Genomic DNA, 21,533 nt, shown 5'->3' with positions numbered 1-21,533 from the left:
CAATTTCGGTCCGGTCTTACAAGTCTCCTAAGCACACCGGTCACATTGAGGCCAGGCGTGACACTGGACTGCCGCTTCCTCCTCTCCTATACCTAGGTCTTCTATGTTGTGGAATGTAGGTACTTCATGCTGGCCAAGGTAAGGTCATTGGAGAAAGGGATTTAAGCAATCACCTAGTCATTGCTATATGCTGTGCTATGTGCCCCCTGTCATTATAGAATTGCCTTGCTCTCCAGCCTTAAGTTAAGGCGATGTATGAGAGGCACCTTATGTGGTCGAAGGACAGGCAGCTTAGGTAAGTACACGCCAGTCAGGAGGGGGGGGGGGGGACTTGGGGTGATTCAAGGTGAGAAAGTAGGTAAGAACAAGAGCAACGGTGCTGACTAACCCGCCCTGATGCTGGTCTAGGTAGTTGCGCGCTATTTCATCCATGCCCGTGCATGGGGCACCTGTGCTCCCTGCCTCCAACGCTCTCCATAGATACACCTGACCTTAGCCTGACTACCGACCAATTACCTAACCCTGTCTCGCCTTGCCTTCCTCTGTGTGTGCCTCATCCTCTCAACCTTCCCTGCCCAGTTTATTGTTCACAACCTCGACCCTGATTGAGTACGCACATTTGTCACCTTGACTACGAAGCACCCGCCAAAGGTTTGAAGTTCGCGCCACCACGAAATAACGACGGCTCAATTTTCGGGCCCTTGAACCCATTACGAATCTGCGATTAAGTCTTCCAACGGCCTCGCGCGCAAGAGCCCAAAGCCCAAATCGCCCCCCCGCGAAGTTGACATCCTCGATCCGCCGCCGCCCGCCGCCCACAGATCAACACTCCGACGAAGTACTGCAGCTCATCGTCGTTCCTGTTGCTGAAGTGCCATTTGGAGAAGATTTCTCATTAGGAAACTGCGATAGAAATACTTAGCTACGATCGGTGCAGTGGCTTCCATCGTTTCAACATCACACATATTCGTCGAGAACATACTCTGTGAAGCACACGGATCTGGGATTCGAAGATGATGCCCGCTCAGCACGTTTACGGACACCATCAGTTTAATCCACAGACTGACTCGGCATGGATGCATCAGCAGTCTAATCAACATCACCATGCTCAGCAAGCTGCTGCTGCCGCCGCTTCTGCCGTACAGCAGCAGCAACAGCAGCAACAGCAGCAGCAGCAGCAGCAGCAGCAACAACAACAACAACAACAGCAGCAGCAGCAGCAGCAGCAGCAGCACTACAATAGACTTGCTAGTGGGCATTCTGCGGTTCCATCTCTTGGCAATGCGCATGCCCCGGAAGGCAGCCACGACAATATATCCGAGGACAATCGAAGAACAATGGCTTACATTGCTGATCTGCTCAGCGAGAGCACCCGTGAGGCAGCTCTTCTGGAGCTGAGCAAGAAGCGAGAACAGGTTCCCGAGCTTGCGCTCATATTGTGGCATTCGTTCGGTAAGCTTTCATGTCTGGAGACCAGTATGACTGACGCATACTAAACCCACGTAGGAGTCATGACATCGCTACTACAGGAGATCATCTCGGTCTACACTCTCTTGAACCCTTCGCAACTCACTGCTGCGGCTTCCAATAGGGTATGCAACGCGCTAGCACTTCTTCAGTGTGTTGCCTCCCACAATGATACGCGCACGTTGTTTCTTAATGGTACGCCGTCCAGGTGATCCCCTTAAATATTACCTGTCCCTGAGCTCACATCTCTCAGCCCATATTCCTTTATTCCTATATCCCTTCCTCAACACGACCTCGAAATCGAGACCTTTCGAATACCTACGCCTGACGTCGCTAGGCGTCATTGGCGCCCTCGTCAAGAACGACTCTTCCGAGGTCATCAACTTTTTGCTCACCACAGAGATCATTCCTCTCTGCCTACGTATTATGGAGACAGGCTCAGAGCTGAGCAAAACTGTGGCGATTTTCATTGTGCAAAAGATCTTATTGGACGACAATGGGCTCAACTACATTTGCGCTACCTACGAACGCTTTTACGCGGTGGGCACTGTCCTCAGCAACATGGTCGCTCAACTCGTCGAGCAGCAGACAGCTCGGCTTCTGAAGCACGTTGTCAGATGCTTTCTCCGGTGAGTTCTTCGATACAAGTCGATTGGGCCAGCCTCTCACTAATGCCGCATAGATTGAGCGACAACGCGCGCGCGCGCGAGGCTTTGCGCCAGTGCCTCCCAGAACCCCTCCGAGATGCGACCTTTTCTTCGGTACTTCGAGACGACGCTGCGACCAAGAGATGTTTGGCCCAGCTCCTTATAAACCTGTCAGACAATGTCGTCGAACCGACCCAAGGGGGGCACCCTGGTCTTTGAGGAAAGGTCAGGGATACCTGACATATTGTAAACGTTCTGGGGCCAACATAGACTCATGCATAACTCGGCGACTTGGAGGTCAGTGATTTCATCGGAAAACGCAAAGCATCGTAGACGTATTGATACCCGCTTTCTCTGCCCAGATGGGGGCATATCAGGCTGATCTGGGATGCATCTTCAACTTGCGCGGACTCTCTTTCTCTCTTTTTCTCTCTTCATATGTAGCATCGAAAAGGCAGGGGACAAAAGCAAGGGTTTCTTTTCTCGTTTGGTATTGGCGATGGGGTTGTGTCATTTTGATTATACGGTAAGGAGCAGGCGGACCTGGAACTGGCGCCGGAGGCTGGGGATGACGTCTCGGGCTTTATGGACACGGCTCAAAGATTTCTGTTGCTAACATACTTCCTATCCGGGGTCGCGCATGGTAGTATTGGCTTCAGTCGGGCGGTATACTTGTATGAACTGTTCTTCTTGGCAGTGTGGTAGGGGTTGTCATGCCACATGGCTTGACCTACCCGTGTATGTGTAGAGGCTCAGGTCCATGAATCCAATTTTTTCAACTCATTACCTGTTCCCCAACGATGCTTTCCAGTGCTCTCCGGCTTTCAAGTGAGTGATGTACCCGTCAGATAAGACGATGTCTCCGCGATGAATTTCCTGGCCATCTAGCTCAAATCATTGCGGGATAGCATGACAGCTGTGCGGGGGTGAGGGAGAGGTACCATGCAGAGATTCACAGACCCAGACACTCCTACTCGACTTTGGATGCATGATGAAGGCTTTCTGAGCGTGACCACAGACAGTTTTGCTCGTTGTTACATGCTGGGAACGTCGGCAGCGACGTCGCGGGCCGCTTGGATGTATTCTGCTCGAATCTTGGCAATTCGGTGCAGCGTGACTCACCTCGGTGCCTGCAAAGGTTAAGTCGTCACCCTCTCAAGGTAGAGAAGGCGCGTTGAGGTAAGGGGGCCACTCTATCGGAGTAGGCATTTTCTGTAACTTACCTCTTCCTTTCTTCTTCTCTCTTCTTTCCCCTTCTTTCAACCTCGCAACCTCGTAGCAAATCTTCGCACAAACAACTTTTTGGCCATTCGCATCACGTTCCGGCATTCAAATCATGTCAACATTTTCCAAAGCCTCTATGGCTCCTTTGGAAGCTTTTATTGAGCTCAAAACAAAGCCAACACCAAGTTTGAGTTCGCTGCTCTCCGAAGGCCCATCGAAACGTTCTACGAGCAGCATCAACGAGATACCGAGAGTGTTCAGACTCTATACTATATTCCCCCAGCGTTACGGGAGACGGTCAGCAGGCTCAGCCGGGACATCAATCAAATTAGACAGGTTTTAATCACTTAGCATCTAACAAGTTCGTGTCCCCTCCAGACATTCACGAGGAAACATTCACTATCAACAACATGCAGAGAAACAAACGATTAATGGCGCAAGGCAAACTTTAATGCAGTGAAACAGTTCGGACTCCAAACAGAGCTCCATGCATCGATGAATCCCACCACCCACGGGTGCAATAGAGTGGTTGTTCCCGGCAACACCGCTGGGAAGCCTAGGACCTGGAGTATCCAATGGTCATAGGAAAGCCAAATGTGGGACATCGATTATCTGCTTATTACATGCCTTTGAGCTGGTGTTGCCTTGGTTTTTCCTGCGAATGCGCTGGAAATGATGAGTTCAAGACGACAAGTCTCTATGTGAGGAAGATCTATAGTCTCTAATAAACTTATCTATAGTACCCTTGACCTTATTACTAAAGCTACCTATCGTCATTCTACTATACCTCCCCGTATACACATACAAAAGCCTAATGTAATAGAAATAACAAGGACAGGAGGGATCCATTGAGTGTCTTTTGTGTTTTATACTCGATGGCAGTTGAAGTCAACGGATGAGCTCAATCAGATCGGTGGCCGATTGGCAACACGGGCAGGGTGTCGCACTGGGTCTGGCCATGTTCTCAGGAATTACAGATTAGTGGTCAGCCTCTCGGCTTCTTTATATGAAATCAGTCAGAGATCTAACGGAAATGGTGAAGGAGGCAATATACGGCCAGACCCAGGCATCGGTAGTTGGACTTATCGTGAATATCTGAGAGTTTACTACACTCGACGCAACAGCATATGCCCAGTAAGAATGGAGGCACACTTCCTTCGCCGTCCTCAATTCTATCGATTGTGACTCAAAGGGTACTACACAAGCCTCGCGAAGGGTTTCTCCGTGAGAATGTCTCAGTGATCAAGCATTCGACGGCTAAAGAAAACATGGAAAATTCGCCTCAACAGCTTGATCCCCGGCTGAGCTCAACAAACGAGCATCGTTATGCATTGAATTTTCGCATATTTCCTCTAGCATCAGCGGGTGACGGTAGTGGTTGGTTCTTCTCTCAATATTTCCAGCATAGAGTCGTTCTGTTTAACTTGGGATTCGAGGGGAAAGATTATTATTCTTTCTTGAATACTTCAGTTGGGTAGGGATGGGTGTATATGAAGGCTTTGACAAAGTGGCCTGGTCCGTCGTTGGGCTTGATTAGTTCAATAACGCTATGTACTCGAGCCTCGCATGTATTATGGGCATCCTACGCAATTCCAGCATTCGTAGGTATTACTGGCGTTTATATGTTCATTCTACGTGTCTAACATCCAGTTATCCTGCTCAAGTTGCGGCACCAGTGAGTGGGCAATGAACAATTTCTTGGCAGTCACTTTGATTGGAACTTGAAAACAACAATCTAGCGATTAGAATTGGCTTCGGGGAGGTAGACGAGAAGCAGAAAATAAATGCCCGGTATTCTTCACAATGGCACACGATGTCTACGAGCCCCATACCTATGAATGTTTGTCCACGGGCAAGTAATGAGGGCACCTTTACTACATAGATACTTGTTTGGAGCCACATGATCCTAATACTTCTCGGACCTATGCTGACCCCTCGGAGGAAGAATGGAGGATTCCGTCAGCCCTACGGCCTAATGTATTCCCAATAGGGTTCTGAGGTAACTCAGCCACCAAAGACATGCTCCAGGAAACCGGGTCTCCCAATCACAAGGTCTGTCCGCTACCAAGTGCTCCCTCATGTCGCTATGAGAGGTAAACGGTTCAGAAGACCTTGATAGAGGTAGCTCTCTAAGAGTGAAATATCAACATATCGCATTTTATTTAACCATGACAGTGAGTTTGATAATTGAAGATGCTACCTATTACGGCAAAACGCCAGCAACTCAAGTTCTTTGCGCCGGCAGAAGCGTCCTCACGGCTCAGGATTCCTTGTTTGAGAAGTCAACAACTCTCACGAAGTGTCAGACTCCAAATCGCAGTGTTCGACGAGTAGTATGTGGAGATAGCCGGGAGAGCAAGTCTGTATCCGTGCCTGCCCCAGTTGGGACTGTGCAACGCAGCAGAGCTGAAATCAGAGCATACCCTTCCAAGGCAAAGCAGGAGATGAGGCTCAAAGAATGGCCCCCAGTCGACCAGACGAGTCTAGCATACGCTCGAAGCCTGATAGATTCCTCCATTTCTCACGTGGGGTCTAGAATACATCTGTTGGCGCGGATAGGCCGAAAGGCCCATGTGAAGCGAAGAGTGTGTGGAATTTCGTTCGGGGGCCTCGGGGCCTTTTGTGAGCCAAGCTCCTATTGGAGGCGAGTACGAAGACACTATAGGATGTCGGCGGAAGGATTGATCGTCACAGTTACCACGGGGCATCGTGGGCATGTCTGGGCCAGCGTGTGCGTCGTCGTGTGTGCGTGTTGGGCGCGCGCGAGTATTCAGTCAGAGAGACCAAGGGGTAGAGTAAAGGAGCCAACTCTTCGACATCCAGGCCCAAAGACAAAGTCTATGAGCTTAGCCGGAAGGCTAGTCAGAGGCTTACAAACTCAGCCTTAAAATACACTTCCAATCATCTGCCGGAGCCTGGCGCTCCTCCACGCGGGCCATATTAGGCTCATAACCGATAGCCAATTTGGAATAGATGCATATTTCCCAGCCCCAAAGCAGTTATGACTGATTCGTCGCCACGCACGAAGGAAGGCAGTATGTTTCGTGTATTCAAGATTGCTCGAGGGTGAAGTAGACGAAGGTTGGGCGGAGATGGTTGTGTCATCGACAGCGGCAGCGATGATGGGCCTGCAGCTACCTACCTTGAGTGATGTAAACTCCGCCGCACTTTCCGTCGTGGATACAAGACATTGGCAACTTGTGCCTGCGTATTGGGGTCCAAAACGAACGGACCACGAGAACGTGTGACACAAGAGATGGAAGTAAAGTTAAGGATAGCGGACGCTATTCGCCAGCCCTACGAGCTTACGTCTCACTTTCCGTGACAAGTCCAACGGGCCCGGCTCACTTTCGTCCTCGTCGAATGAGTAGAGGAGGAAACGATGCCTTGTGTCCCGCCTCAAGTCTGCTGCCTGATATGCGCAAGGCGGCTACGTCGTTCATTGGGCTGCACTGTACCAAGAGACAAACTGTAGGTGCACCTCGAGTTCTCTAGATATCAATCTACAGTAGTGAGTGTCTTGCTAATTAATGGGCAATTATGAATCAATTCGACGGAGAGCCCACTAGTGAGTCAACCGCAAGCTTTTTCTCAAGGAACGAAATAGCATCCACTGCATTGAGGCAATATGGTAGGTAGATGGGTTCAAGGCCAGCTGTAGTTGACCATGAGACAAGTATCTGTAGTCCGCCAATACGGTACTAATCGAGCTAGTACGAAAACGGGCACCGTCTTCTCGAGTCACACAAAACGGTATGGGTTCCAAGGTTCCGAGGAAGGCGCAGTGCGGGTGCAGGTTCACTTGCAGTTGCAGGTCAGGTAGCGCACGGTGCAGGTGAGGTGCAGAGCGGGTGCGGGTGGGTGTGAGGTGGAGCGGAGAAGCAATGGAAGGTAAGTACGTATTGGATCCGTACTTCGTCCGGAAAGTGAGAGACAGAATAGTGCAGGGGTCGTTACGTCCAGTCCTTTTCTGTACCTTAGCTCATTGCAGTCCAGACCCCAGTCTTCCGCCTTTTCACCACCAAAGCTCGACGAGGCACACCAAAATCTGGCGGGAATTGGCGGTGGCTCGTCCTCGTCAAATTTCGGATGGGGGAAAAGATTGCCGCGACCTAATTGGCTAACATGCCGTTTGTCCGGACACAGCGAGTTGAACCCAACCCCCCCCTCTGCAGTCGTACCTGAGGTTCCTCACCATGGCCTCATATTCCATACCTCGTCATTTCGTACAAACTCGGCTCTATACTACATCACACCTCACGGATTACGGATACAACTCATTCTCGCCATTGTATCTTGCCTTGCCTTGCCGTGCCTTGCCGTGCCTTGCCCTACTTACAAATTGCCTACGTATGCCCGGTGGCATAGGTATGATGGTGCCATCAATGTCCTTTCTCGGTACGCCGTTGAAGCTCACTTTATTACAAATTGGGCCATGCAGTCAGTCAATAGGTATCAGCAGTTGTCTGGATCAGTGGATGCCCGCCCATACGGCTACAACGTGCTGGGGTCCATCGTCATGTTCTCCCTGCCCTTGTGTCACCGGCCATCACTGACTGCCTAGATCTTTTGTTGCCCATGACTCCATGAGAGGCGGCCGCTCGACGACGTTGCACGCGCAGACAAGACGATACACGCGATTGGTCATATCGCACTAACATACGGATACCCGTACGCAGATGCCTTGCCCGACTGTCTTGACAGACATGGATACAGATTAGGACGCGATTGCATTCATCGATACCCATACGCACCTAAACCCCAATTACAGTACCGGCGCAATGGCCCTGCGCGTCCCGCACTAGTGGCCGATTTTCTTTGCGATCGGGGGCCATGAACGACAAATGACAACGGCATGATGGGTCCCCTTTCGCCGCACAGCCGCCCAAAGGCACAGGAAGAAACAGCCACGAGCTCGTAGCCACGTCTTGCCGGCAGCTGTCCTGGTGCGAGACGGATGCAGAGATAGAGTGATACACTCAGACATGGAGAAGAACAAGCAGATGGCCGGCACGAGTTGATTTGAGAATTAGAGAAGCACTTCAGGCTACCTCCGCCGGAGCGGCACCCATTGCCTAGTCCCGGTGTGACTCTTCAAGATACGGGCCAGCCACGTGTAGCTTATAGGCACGAACGGACGAACCGCATCGGGGTTCCGAGTCCTGCACCATTTTTATCATGTTTTTGATAGCCAAGCCAGACCACCATCTGCCCAATGGTCTCTACACTACAAGCTCTGCATGCGTTGACAATTGCTATTACCCGTCACTCCGGAACTTGAGTGCGGATCACAAGGCTTTCACAGTCACTCGCATTTGTGCCCATCGTTGTTTCACGTCCGTCCGCTGAGCCGCAGTTGTATTGCTGTTGGGGCAGGCTCGCCAACCCTGGGAAAACACCAAAAAGCCATGGCGAACGTTGCGTTTCATCTCTCTGCCGATTCACATTGTGACGACACAGGCCGGTATTAATTGGTTGAGAGGGACGATGCCTTATCAAAAGTGTTTGCCTGCACGAATCTTGGCCAGGCGAGGCGAGGCTACGAATACCTAGGTACCATCCAAATGATCCAATGCTTCCAGGTGGTCTATTGTGGCGCCACCACCACCGGCGCCGGGAGCCCCCGACGTTACAACGACTGCGTCGGTGTTTGTCCCCTGGTAAATCCAAACACCGAGTCACTAGGATGGATCAAACATCTTGTCTGATCAAACGCCGTCTTATTGATATTCCCATCAAAGGGCACGTATGGATACTACTGTTTCAATTGCTGTTTAGCCCTGGAGGCATGCTTGCCTCTCCTTTTCGTCGTTAGATGAGATGTAAATGAGCAAGAAGCCGACAAGACACGGCGTGCTCCCTTACTCTGGCTTCTCTAGACACTTAGGTTTATCAGCAAGCGGCTTGCGGGTATGCACACCTTCATGGCGAGGACACCCGCGTGTGATGCGTGGTTACATGTGTAACACCTTGGATGTCTCTGTGCGCGAAGGACATTTCGGTCGATCATCACCAATGCACCTAGGTATGTACTGGCATGAGGTGGCCATGGTGGTGTACTTCCACGGGTTCCTAGATTACAAAGCATGTGCTGTTGCTCAATCCGGCCGAGGGCTGCTGCGGGCGTTGCCGCCGAAGATACGCCCAAGAAAGCGATGACAGGTTATATGTCGCATGAATGCCCAGGAACTCCGTAGATCTTCAGGAAGACATGCATAGCAGTGCTTAGGGAAAAGTCTAGTTATCCGTACTTGCGGAGTTTAGAAGAGGCCTTGGTCGGGAGACGGGGTGAAGCAGCGGGACTCGGGGAAGCTCGGACAGCTAGGCGTGAGGTGGCAGGGTGCCAGAACAGCGGGCGGCTCTCAGATAGGCAAATTGCAGTACGGATACCTCTACGCAGTACTGAATATGTTTTTTGCCATGGGGAACGATATACCTGCCTCCCTCACCTTGGCAGCAGTGTGCCACATTCACAGCCTCCTGGAGTACCTAGGTCCTGGGCCTGCGGGGAGGATGAGGGTATTCGTGTACGTACCGTAGTAAGGTAGGTACCTAGGTAGGTACCTAGGTAGGTACCTAGGTAGGTACCTTACTTCGTACCGTCATGCAGGCAAGGCAAGGTGACCAGGTACCGCAGGTAACCAGCAAGCGAGAAAGGTTGAGGTTACACAAGCTCTTGAAGCAAACAGACCAATCAACTACGTCCCACGGCCATTCCTTCAGCCCTACGGCCCCTCGTTTTCTGGCGGCGTCACCGAAAGCTTGGCATCTGCAGTCTGCACCCAAGCTCCTTTGACCCCGCCTGATGGTCTCCTGGTCTCTCCGCCTCTTGCCTGGACCTGCTCCCATTTCCCATCTGCCTCACCCCAGTCCATGAACTTCTTCAAGCCCTGTGTAACCTGCTTCCTCCGCCTTTTCCCCTCCCTGCTTCCTCGTCATCCACCCTCCGCGTCGGCTGTGCGCGCGTAGGTACGAGTTACACCAGTCTGTTCCGTACTCTTCTGCTTCGTCGGCCCCGTTGTGTAACAATTTCGTTTGTTCCATGGAATCATTCCCTCGCTTCTCTTTACCTGTCGTTTCACACCCCCCGGGACAACACAGCAAACCCAAGCGAATCATCAGCATCACGAATGCAGTCTAAGACAGCTCGCTCCCCTGCCAGTCCACACCAGGCCCGGGGTCGACCCCGATTCCCCATTGTCTCGCCCGTTTGTCCCCCTCTTATCGAGTACCTACCTACAGGCTACACGCACAAGATTCTACGACGGGAGTCTTATGCTGCAGCAAGTTGATGCACGAACAAAAGACCTTGTATGCTCTGCGCATCATCGTCAACGAGATCAACTGTGACCAGCACGTCTCATGCTGCTTTGGGAAATTCCAATTAGATAGCTACACCGCTAGAAAGACTGAGTCTACGACATGGACGCAGGTCATGTCTTGTACGGACAGAAACGCCTTCGATTATGCCTTACAGCTGTCTCGACGGAACGGGGGTGCTGCTCCCTTTCCTCCGTGCATGCCGGCCACATAAGCCCGGATCTTCGGGGTGACTGCGGCGCGACCGGTACATCCACCGCATCATAAGCGAAGTTGAAAGCAATCAGCTATCCCAACAGTCATCCCGATATCCCAGTGGCTTATGGAAGCTAGCCCTACGGGCATCCATCTGGCAATTAAGCATCTCACTGGCGCATCGAAATGGCGGACCAGTGAGGTACATGACTGGTGGAGTTGCCATGTTCCCGCAAGCAGGTCAAGTCCAGGTCAATGGATGACTACTTTGTCATCACTGGAACTTTTGGTGTCTACTGGGCGTGGCAGACATGCTACAGCAGGAACTTGGATTTCCAGTACGGGCAGAGCATGGTAGGCGATTGTCAAGCCACGTCTGTCCCGGATTGTATGGAGCCGATACCTATGTGAACAGTCTAGGTAAGGTAGACTAAAGACAGGGTGCTCAGAGGCTGGAGTTGTATTGACATAGGCAGAAGTTTTGGTCCTTTGAGAGTCTGGGTCCTGCGACTGGTTCGTCGTGGCTTGCGGTTGAGAGAGGATTCCCATTGGCTCACACCACGAGTTACCGCATCGAGACGAGCTAACAAGTCTGCGAGATACGTTACGGTCCACGGATACGCAGCGATTACGCTGTACGCACATTTTGGCACCCCAGCCGGGCCGTTGTCGTCTGATTACCAATCGTGGAGCTTCTTAAATCCTCTCGCGGGCGCTGGGCCGTCCATAGCGCGACATGGGCAGTTCTCCAGAGCTCCCTTGCCTTGTTACTCCTGTTGTGAATGGGATAATTACGGTTAGATTAGCAGCAGGCCGAGCAGACAGCTTCGTTTCTTGTTCTCTTGAGTCTCGGGAGTGCTGATCTATTGATTACTTAAGCACGGACCACTTCACTTGAACGATCACTACGTAAAGATACTTGCTACATCGCTTGACCAAAATAGGCAAACCCTTTCCCCGGAGGAGGGGTGGTGGTTCAAACCTCGAACGATGTATAGCGACACACCCCTTGCCCTGGGTCCCTCTGGCTGTTGCTTTCAACTGGTGGCCAGGACGGGACTCCCAACACCCTGGGTTTTGGAACCGACAAGGCGAGGGTGCGGCGTATTATCCGTCATGATTCCAAGGCAATCGCAATCTGCAGACATCGTGAGTGTGACATCGCGACCCCAAGCACGGACAGACAAGAAAAAGCACAGGTATCACTGCAATCCCTTCCCTTTTCCTCCCGCTGAGGTTGTTCAAACTTTCAGTCCTGGTTGACAAGGGTTAGGGATTCCACATCATCCACTATGATGGGGTTTCCTCCCGGTGGGCTTTAATCACAATCATCCATGGGATGGCATCTCTCTACCCACAACTTTGTACGAACTATGTACGAATACCCTCAGCTTCCCTTTTACCCTTTGAGCCTCCACGAGGGGGCTCCACCCTGCACTGCAAAATATGCCCAGATCAAGAAATCAATTGGGGGCAGCCCATCCTCCAAATCCACTTTCGCGATTCACCGCCGCAACGAAACTTCACCCATGATCCAACATCGAGAGACTGGCGCTGGGTCGAGGAGATTTGCTGCTTAGCCATGACAAGCGAAGCGGAGCCTAAAGACCAAACGTCCACCGGTCGCTCCCAGGCAGCAGTATGATGGCCTTGGAAAATGCCTGTCCAGATTTTCAACGACGTGATTTTTTCAGGAACTTTTTTGCATCAACGAATATGTACCGAGGCCAGCAAACACGCCATCTCCACATTGTTCGCCTACCTTAACCTTGTATCTGATTCCTGCATGCCAGTTCTGGAATCCGATGAATTTGTGATTGGGGCAGTGATTGTGTTGCTACTATTACTTCGTCCTACTATGTGTGCTCTCCATTTGACTTGTGGCCGACCGGGCATGACGATAATGGTGTATTGCGGTGACCAAAGCAAGCAACGCAGGCAAAAGGAGGGCATAATTCCTTGCGACTCTGAGCCAAACCATTCTCGATTGTTACTATCATATGTCCCCATATTGCACCCTGCGGTTTGGCGATTTCGTGGTTTGTGGTTCACGGTTAGGTCGCGTTGCATGGCCCGCAGCAGAAACGAAAGAAACGCTGCGCTGCCCTTTCACCCCAACCCCGGACAGTGGAGGCCCCACGCAACAAATGCGAGCCGGCCAGTCGCAGCTATTCGTCCCCGGTTGCTGTGGGTCTCGGAACCCTGACGACCGTCACGACCCCCGGGGCGTCCCCCTTTCCCCCTGGCTCTCCTGCGCCCCGATCGACTCCGGAGCTTTGAAGCGGACGGGAATGGACGACTCCTACGGACTACTACGACATGCCTTACGGAGTACCTCAACTGCCCATCTCATCTGCCAATCTGCCACCTGCCATCTTGTGCCCTGTGCTGTGCTGTGCTTGTGCTTGTGGGTGTTGCCCGCTCCATGTGCCCGCTATGACCCGCTGTTGCCCCGAACCCAACGGCCTTCCGGAGACAACACCGTACCTGCTGCCAATCCCGGCGATCCTTGTTTGCCTCCCCATCTCTCTCCAAGACTTCCAACCAGCCCATATCGTATGCGTGCCCATGGTCGTATGGATGTTCAATAGCCTCAGCAACCGCGCAACCAAGGAGAATGAGGAGAAGGAGGAGAAATCGCGCACCTTGGCCCGGTCTGGACTGCCTTGGACTTCTCAGACCTACCCTTGCTCTCCCTCGAATCTGGCAGCCTAATGCTGCCTCTCTCTTTCTCTCCATCTCCATCTCCATATTCTTAGCCAAGGTAGCTCTATCCGTACCTCCCTCTCTTGGCCAAGACCCATCAACATTTTACACAGTAATGCGATGAAAAATGGTTACATCCCAGCATGCCACCCCTTCTCCGTACGCATGTGACGATGGTATACCTATACTGACCACAATGAGGCCAAGTCCCGTAAAAGAAGAAAACGGCTAGTACAATCAGCCACACCCGCGACATTTCTGCACCCTGCTGGCAAAGCAACCCCAATGTTCGGGCTTGGCAACCTACCCAGTACGGATACCAGGCTGTCCCTCACCTTGTGTGTGGACATCGTCAGAACCTAAAAAAAACACCCCCTCTTCAGATTTCCCCCAGAGCTTCAGCTGGCACATTTCTTAGCAGGTAGCCGTCTCGTGAAACATGGCCTGGTACCCAATCGTTCAATCGCCCACCCGTCGTAAACCCCCATGTCGATGAGAGCCTTGTAGCCTGTACAGATAGCCTGTAGAGGGGGACCAGCGCAGCGCCCCCTTTCCTTTCCTGGCCGGGGCCCGTGTAGCAGTGTAATCCTACTGGCCCACCGCTACAGCCTCCAAGCCCGAGAGTTCGGTGTGGTGGGCTGGGGTTCGTTCGCTGGAGGAGGATGCAGTCGTTATGCGCCCATCTGTCTGTCCCCCCCTAGGATGGATGAAGCCAATCTAGATGGCGTAGGGCTGGATATTCAGGAGAAGGCATAACATGTAGAACACCATGGTCCCTTACGGCTCGAGCTTGGCCACCTTTACGAACCTTTATCCGCAGTGCCGGGCTCAATTGATCAATGGGAAAAGAATCGTTAGCAACTGATGTTTATTGATCGTCCAAGGTTTACATTGGAGGGAGAGACCATGTTGTCGTTGAAGTTGAGTAAATTGGAGGCAGACCACAAGGCAGCTCGCAAGTTTGGCTCCTGCTTCTGCTTCAATCATGTATCTAGGTAGCCAAAGGCGACGCAAATGGAATAGGATCTCCTGCCCAAAGAGGAGAATGTGAGGACTACCGAATCGTGGACACGTTGGATTATCGTCATGACCGACAGTGCTGCGCCATCATCTCGCGCAACTACCTAGACAATGCGCACGTCTGACGGCATGGCACGGTGCGTTGTGTTTCTCGATTTGGACAGCTCTGCTCTGTTGGGAGCGAAGGTGATGACAACGTCTGCATGGCATCTTTGGTCCGCGCTGCCATGACAGGGTGACGGACCGGCCGCCGTTGGATTGCTGACAAGTGCAGATGGATAGATAAACGGCCTCTAAAGGGAGCTAGATGGCGCCCGCCTTTTTGGTGGACAAGTGCGTCCAACGGTTTTTTGCGGCGTTGTGATGCCCCTCCCTGCAAATCGAAGTCGGAAGCTACGTTGTATCGCATCGTACAGATGGAGAAGTGCAGTGCTGACAAGCTCGGCAATAGCATCGAGAAGATAAACCGTGGCTGGGGTATCAATTTGATCCTCCTTCGTCTGGCGGTCCAGTGATATCCTTCTTATTGGGCCCGGGGCTGGAGAGGACGGCAGCGACGCATAACAGGCAGCATCTAAAAGTGAGCAGCTAAATAATTAGGTCTTGTTACACTCTGGGACCTTATTTCGGAGATGGATATCGCCAAGTCAACGTGTCATGCAACGGCGGGCCACTCAGAGATGGAGATTGTGATGGTGATGGTGATGGCATACTATAGGCGTTCTCGGTGCGACAGAGGAGGGGTGGTTACTGGCGCGTAAATAAGTCGTTAGAAGCCAGGTCAGGTCAGGTCAGGTCAGGTGTGCGCTTGATGATGTCTGAACCCGACGGCCTTAACGGCGCGTCCCTGCAATAGCATCAAGCGATGGGAAATGCAGCCCTGTTGGAGCTGTACAGCAATTACAGATACTCCGTAGAGAAAATACACGTTTTGTTGGGTGCCTATTCGTACCCTCTCCTGTGGAACCCAAGTCCGAGGTCCCCACCCATTGCGAGCTTTCGACCTTGCGGCTTGCCCAGGCTGCGACGAAGATCCAGGGACAAGGGGTGTTTTGGCGATGGAGCCGGCTGGCCGGCGTAGACAGGGGTTGGGTGGTAGGGTAGGTATTGCGGGCGTCGATGGTTTCCATGGACGGGGTTATGGTATAGGTTACCGTACGATACAGGTCCAGCGAAGAGAGAGCGAGAGAAGGATGTTTGAAGGTGTGGTGATTCTTGGGAAGGGGGCCGGTCGGGGTCGGGGACGGGGTTAGGACAGAAGGGTTAGATGGGTACGAAGTACGGATACATTCCCAGTTTACTGTGCACGATGGGATGGGTCACTTCGTCCGAAGGAGCGCAGGTGAAGGTTGTATCCGCGCATCCACGGCTGAGGTAGATGGAAGAATATGCGGAGGTTTTTTGGGGGGGGGGGGGGCAAGGCAGGTACTTTGTTGTGTGACTGCAAGCAAGTACGGACGAATAGGAGGGCAGGCATCGTCTTGCTAATCGACTTTGCAAAAATAGACGTCTTACAAAGCACGTGGAAGCCTTCGTCATTTGGCCCCCTCCTGGCAGACTTTGGGGTCCTTGGAGAGGCACGGGAAGGGTAGACCGCACTACCCTAAGGTAGGCGTACGGCGTAGTTCTCAGAAGTACCTCTTCCTAGTCTACATACCACCCCTAATTACCCAGTCACCAGTAGACACACACCTACGCCTACAGACTACAGAGAGCCAGAGCCTAGAGTCACCATCGCTGGTTGGGGGCCGAGAACGAGCGTCCCAAACAAGCAGATGAAGCGCACGTTGCAGTTGCAAGTCAACATGGGGGAAGGGGAAGGCCCTGTCTCGAGATTGATAATTCATAGTTACACACACCAGAACAGCGCGGCTGTCGGCCGACCTAAAGCACCTTGCGCCCTTTCCAGCGTCCAGGATTGTTTCGACACCTTGTCCATTTTGGCCTCCTGTATCGACTATTCGTGACTGGTTCCGCTCTGAAGGATTCGCGATGTCGAGGATCCAGACCGAGGGGGTAGGATTTAGGACGACCAAGGTGATGGTGATGATGATGATGATCAAAAAGAAATTCGTACGAATTACCGGAATTCGCCAACGATAGCCGGAGCAAGACGTGGCCCCAATCTCACCAGTCTCTTTCACGACACATCACTCTATCTTATTCCCGTCTGCACGGATCAATCTGTGTCTCGACCGCTTTCTTGGATCCAAGTATCCTTGCAATGAACGATGTTGAAGTTCGGATGCTCAATACGTAGTATATCTTCACACACACACACACACCTATCTACAGGCAGGGATCCATGGAAACTCCGGACGTGGTCCATCCAGGTCTCCCATGGCGATTTGATAATGCCATATCCGAATTTGTTGTTTGCAAATAGCAAGATATCAACAAATCGTGCCAAGTACGCGCATTCAGTGTTCCGTGATACGAGTCACCTCTTGTCCACACACGTCAAATAGACCAACCGCCAGAACGTAAGTCAGCGGTAAGACGTTGACACGGGTAAGGATGCAGGAAAGACGTGACGATTTGCCGTGTGTGCCTTGCGGGCGGGACACCGCCAAAACGGCGCTGGCGCACCTCGCCCTGTGGCTTGGTAGCCGGAATAGCCTCGTCCCGCCTCTAGGCTGGAGAGACTTGGGGTTGGGTGGTGGGCTGTCCCCTTGGGCCTTGGGGTGTACCGTGTGTCCCGTCCTTGAATCCTTTTTACCTCTTTGGTGATGACGTCTCGGCAGGGGAGAGAGAGCACCCTTGGTTTTACACTACACTAGACCACAGTATGGGGTTGAAGGTTCCCTGGTCTCTGGAGTCGGGTCCGGGACTGGGGCTGGGTAGGACTCTTTCTCCAGTCAACTCACATGGGAAGATCGAATGGAAGAAATCCCATGGATTCTCCACCCTGCCTGCGCCTCTTGGCGGGCGCAAGATGAGAAATATCCGTACCACAGCACAGCACTGCGTAGCGAAGAAAAAAGATCAACGACGGGCTCTCACTGGCTGCTCCGTTCGTTAATGACCAAGCTCGGCCACGAGACTCCCCCACTCGCCTCTAGGCAATCGAATTCTCTTGATGCTGGTTGGACCACACGCTTCAGTGTTTAATATAGCCAAGGCAAGGTTAGGGGTAGAGTGGTCCAGCTAGTGTATCCCAAGTCTGAGTCCCCCTCCCTTTGGGTTGGACACACCCGGCCAGTACTCCGTAGACCCAGCATCTGGCATTGAGCACCTGCCGCCTAGCATTAGCACCGCAACCGTAGTCGGTGGTCCGTGGAACCTCAAGATTGAGAAGAGCAGAAAAAAAGAAAAAAAGAAAAAAGGATCCTGGACCCCAAAGCATCACCCATCTGCGTTGGAAATCATCAGAAAAGTTTAGTGCACTGACCCGTGTTTTGGGAACACTCACCTCCCGTCTCCACGGGATACCTAGGTACTTACACAGGCTCATACTCCGTAGGGTCTGCAAAGCTTGGCCTGCGGAAAGAGGCTAAAAACCAGGGGCTTTGGAGCTTCGGGATTGGCCCGTCTTACGAAGCTACATCTTGGGACTAGCGTCGCTCCGCTTCATCCCGGGATCGACCCACTTTTGTCCCGTCCTTATTGCCGGCTGGCCACGGATGCTTCAATCAACTTTTCCAGGCAATGGCCCTGTCTGCGAACACCTAGCTCCCGCTCCGGCTCAACATTACAGGCGCGAGATTGCGGGATTGACTGTGATTAATTCGGGAACCCTTTCGAGATTCGCCAAGGGTTTCCCGATATCGTGCTGTGTCCGGCCCCATCGCAAGCGGGGTCTTCGCATCATACGCGTCCACGATGAACGAACCTGCGAAAATGTCTGCTGGTGTACGGATAAACGAACAAACTGGGAGTCCAGACGAAAGCTGTATCCGTAGATGGAGTCACTTCGAAAGAGTTTCCGTGCCATGGGTTGATCCATGCTTCTACTGTCCAAGACTCCCAATCCCACCGGCTCTGCCTTGACCATCCGCAGCTAGACTTGGGACTTGATCTTTAGGGTTCGAGGCCAAGGTGGATGCCATCATCCTCATCTCCCCTCTTTCCGATATCGTCAGTACCAAGACGTCGTCAATTTGTTGTCCACGGAAACGGTGCTAGCCTGAAGAAATAGCCACTGCACCGTCCGACCTTCTGACAGCATCTTCCCGGGCACACTGCTTGCCCACGGACCTGGTCACGACCTCATTCGGATTACCAACCAGCCGTGCCAACCAACTAGCCCGCGCCTCTCGGGACGTATTATGTCAATGGGAGCAGCAGACAGCAGTGCTCGACCGTCAACGTCCATGCGGATCTGCGCTCGCCCTTTTCGAGCCTCCACTAGGACGGTACACCTGTGAGGCGCAGGGTCGTTGCCGATGATCCTTCGAACCCAGCAAATGCCGCCAGTGTCAACTCTATTGCATGGTACGCCTTTGGTTAGCCATCTCCCGTTCGGGACTCATTCTGCGCGAGTGCGCGCGCCCGCGCAAGAGAAGCCAATCTAACCACACTTCAACTACACGAGCAATAGAGCTCGTCCGTTGTTTGGGTCGGAGACTATATCTTAACCCCCAAGAGAAGATTTCGGTCGTTGTCCGGGGAGGGGGTGGGGGGTAATTGACGTGGAGCATCTAGATCTGCCAAGCACACCTTGAATTGACAAGGGGTGCCTCTGTATCAGAATATTGAGAGCTCGCCACGGAGCCATGGCCTTCATCCACGGCAGCGGCATGTTCTTTTGCTAGTGAACGATGACCAGCCACTGGCCGAGGTAGGACGAAACACTCGTCACTGGGCCCGGGAAATGCCATTGTGAGTTCTTGTCAAACATTGGTCCGTATAGGCGTAGTTTAAGGTGTCAGGGCGCGGAGACTTACCAGATGGTTTACTGTGTCTCTAGTGGCATCGATGGTTCCAATGATGAAGGCCAGGTAAGGTGTGAGGCATAGCCGCATAGGTACAGAATCCTACCCGATTCCATCTCGGGAGGGACGTTATGGCGCGGCAGAGAGAAGCCGCCACAAAACTCAAGGTGTGTGTGCGTGTGTGAGTGTTTTGGTGGTTTAAGACGATGCATCTTAGCCCTATGTGAGGAACTTTGGGAGAAGCTAGGCCTTGTGTGCGGGCTGAGCTAGGTAGCTTGGGGAGCAGTGGTTTTGAACCCCCCAAAAACCCCAAGTTGCTACAGATTAGCTACTGCGCTACGTACCTTACTTTCACCTTAAGGTGTACCTTGCCGCGTATGGATTCTGGGCGACGGCGGCCTGGAATGGGCCCAAAGGCCACAGCTCACCACCAAGTGGGCGGTGGTGACTGGTGGAGGGATCGGCCGCCCTACAGAACGCCAGGCGAAAGCTTGGATCTGAACGGCGGCCCCCAAATGGGGCAGCAGTTCCCGCGTCGGGGTAAGGGCGATTCTGCCGCAACAGCGCATACCAATTACCTTAGCTGACAAGGTACTCTCTGTAGACTGAGGTAATTCCAGGAGCCAGGGCGGCGCTGCCTTTCTGTTGCTTGACATGGCATGACTAGATACGAATAGGCGGGTGTTGGCGACGAACGGCGCGGACTGAACTGTGCATTCTGCCGTTTACCATTTCCCAAACACCCCCCCCCCCCCCCGAGGGCCCCAAGGACCCCAAGGTGCTTCTGCGCTGGCAGATCCTTCAACGAGAGAGGCGCCGAGCAAAGGATGAGCGCGAGGGGGAGGCGGCGAGAGAAACGGGATCTCTCTGCGCGTGCGTGCGTGCAGCCCTACGGGACGGACATAAGGTACGGAGTAAGGTGTTTATTGTCGCTCTGTATCCGTGTCCGTAGCACATACGGATGGGATAAAGCCTGTCTGCGCCAATATCCGTACGAACTCCCTGCCCTGTCCTTTCTTGTGTAACACCAGAAGTTGGCAGGGGATGCGATCCTTGGTACCAGTACAGGACTGTAGGTACGGGTGTACTCCGTACGTGAGTACGTTCTTCGTGGGTGGGGCGCTGTGAGTCCTCGATGGTAGGTTGGTTTCCTCAAAGGCTGGCTACCTAGAAATCTAGGACTATTGTCGAAGCATTGAAGCAGAGCAAGGCGTCCACGAGGTTATTCCTAACTTCCTGCATATGAGATATATCGAGAGCAACTTACAAAGCACGACAGCTGGCTCAAAGGAGCGAAACCTTGACGCTATGTCATCCAATGTGAACCGAGCGAATTGCTCATTCGATTTGTTGGCGACCCGACTGACGCGGGAAGTCCGACAGTTGTCACCTGGTCCATCGTCATCCATGAACCCGAAGTCTGGCCAGCCTGGAGCTTCAAGATGAAGGATGGATTGATTGATGCACAATGGATACCAAAATAAGACGGGTAAACCCAGACTGCCTTTGACTTGACGCGCTTGATTCGAGATGGCATCTCGAGGTAGCATTTCGCAGGTATTGATAGAAGGAGACGAATGCAAGTGGGCAAAATTAGCCCAGGCTAGTGACCGTAGAGCCAATGAGAATGCTTCTGCTGTGCCGCGTGCTGCCACCAACCAAGGTATTAGCCCTCCAAGTCGACTTAGTCCCACGGACGATGTTGAATGGCCTATCTACTATTATTATTGAGCATCTCGATATATCATGGTGGTGCTGTCGGGTTCTAACAATACCCAAATGCCTCTCCCAAGATTGGTAGACAAAATTGGCTTCCCGAAGGGGTTTTCTAATTCTGAACTTGATAGAGTACATCCGGGGGTGTTTCCGAGGATGCCATATGATGAGGAGTGGCTAGGCGCCAGCGATTGTCTAGGTCCCCTCGTCGAAATGGAGATGATGTCGTAGGGATTGATGGACACCAAACCCTTTTGCGTTCGTCGTACAAGTGATGCAGTCATTGGTATATGAGGTGGATGATTTGGATTATCTAGCGAGCAGGAGTGGACAAGTACCAATGTTGCTTTGCCTTAGGTAAGTA

The 21,533-nt window shown here is 52.5% G+C and overlaps 5 protein-coding genes across 5 annotated transcripts; 3 read left to right on the top strand and 2 right to left on the bottom strand.

Annotated features, from left to right (window-relative positions):
• Window positions 1-1,013: 1,013 nt before the first annotated feature.
• On the top strand, window positions 1,014-2,333 carry CCOS01_09352 (cell differentiation family protein; the record flags this gene model as incomplete). Its single annotated transcript, XM_060457511.1, has 4 exons — window positions 1,014-1,452; window positions 1,507-1,662; window positions 1,721-2,096; window positions 2,150-2,333. 4 exons carry the CDS (start codon window positions 1,014-1,016, stop codon window positions 2,331-2,333), a joined length of 1,155 nt encoding a protein of 384 aa, XP_060312211.1.
• Window positions 2,334-5,506: 3,173 nt separating this feature from the next.
• On the top strand, window positions 5,507-6,226 carry CCOS01_09351 (uncharacterized protein; the record flags this gene model as incomplete). Its single annotated transcript, XM_060457510.1, has 1 exon — window positions 5,507-6,226. The coding sequence occupies one exon, from the start codon at window positions 5,507-5,509 to the stop codon at window positions 6,224-6,226; it is 720 nt and encodes a 239-aa protein (XP_060312210.1).
• Window positions 6,227-7,534: 1,308 nt separating this feature from the next.
• CCOS01_09350 (uncharacterized protein) lies at window positions 7,535-7,894 on the top strand (the record flags this gene model as incomplete). The annotated part of the gene is made up of 1 exon (XM_060457509.1): window positions 7,535-7,894. The coding sequence occupies one exon, from the start codon at window positions 7,535-7,537 to the stop codon at window positions 7,892-7,894; it is 360 nt and encodes a 119-aa protein (XP_060312209.1).
• A 4,535-nt stretch (window positions 7,895-12,429) lies between these two features.
• CCOS01_09349 (uncharacterized protein) lies at window positions 12,430-12,806 on the bottom strand (the record flags this gene model as incomplete). Its single annotated transcript, XM_060457508.1, has 2 exons — window positions 12,430-12,514; window positions 12,616-12,806. 2 exons carry the CDS (start codon window positions 12,804-12,806, stop codon window positions 12,430-12,432), a joined length of 276 nt encoding a protein of 91 aa, XP_060312208.1.
• A 2,606-nt stretch (window positions 12,807-15,412) lies between these two features.
• CCOS01_09348 (uncharacterized protein) lies at window positions 15,413-15,709 on the bottom strand (the record flags this gene model as incomplete). The annotated part of the gene is made up of 1 exon (XM_060457507.1): window positions 15,413-15,709. One exon carries the CDS (start codon window positions 15,707-15,709, stop codon window positions 15,413-15,415), a length of 297 nt encoding a protein of 98 aa, XP_060312207.1.
• Window positions 15,710-21,533: the final 5,824 nt, after the last annotated feature.

Source organism: Colletotrichum costaricense (assembly GCF_030867565.1).
Source record: "Colletotrichum costaricense strain IMI 309622 chromosome Unknown Scaffold_9.1, whole genome shotgun sequence".
Taxonomy (NCBI): Eukaryota; Fungi; Ascomycota; class Sordariomycetes; order Glomerellales; family Glomerellaceae; genus Colletotrichum; species Colletotrichum costaricense.
The sequence above is the reverse complement of the archived record's forward strand: the minus strand, read 5'-3'. Positions and strand labels throughout refer to the sequence as shown.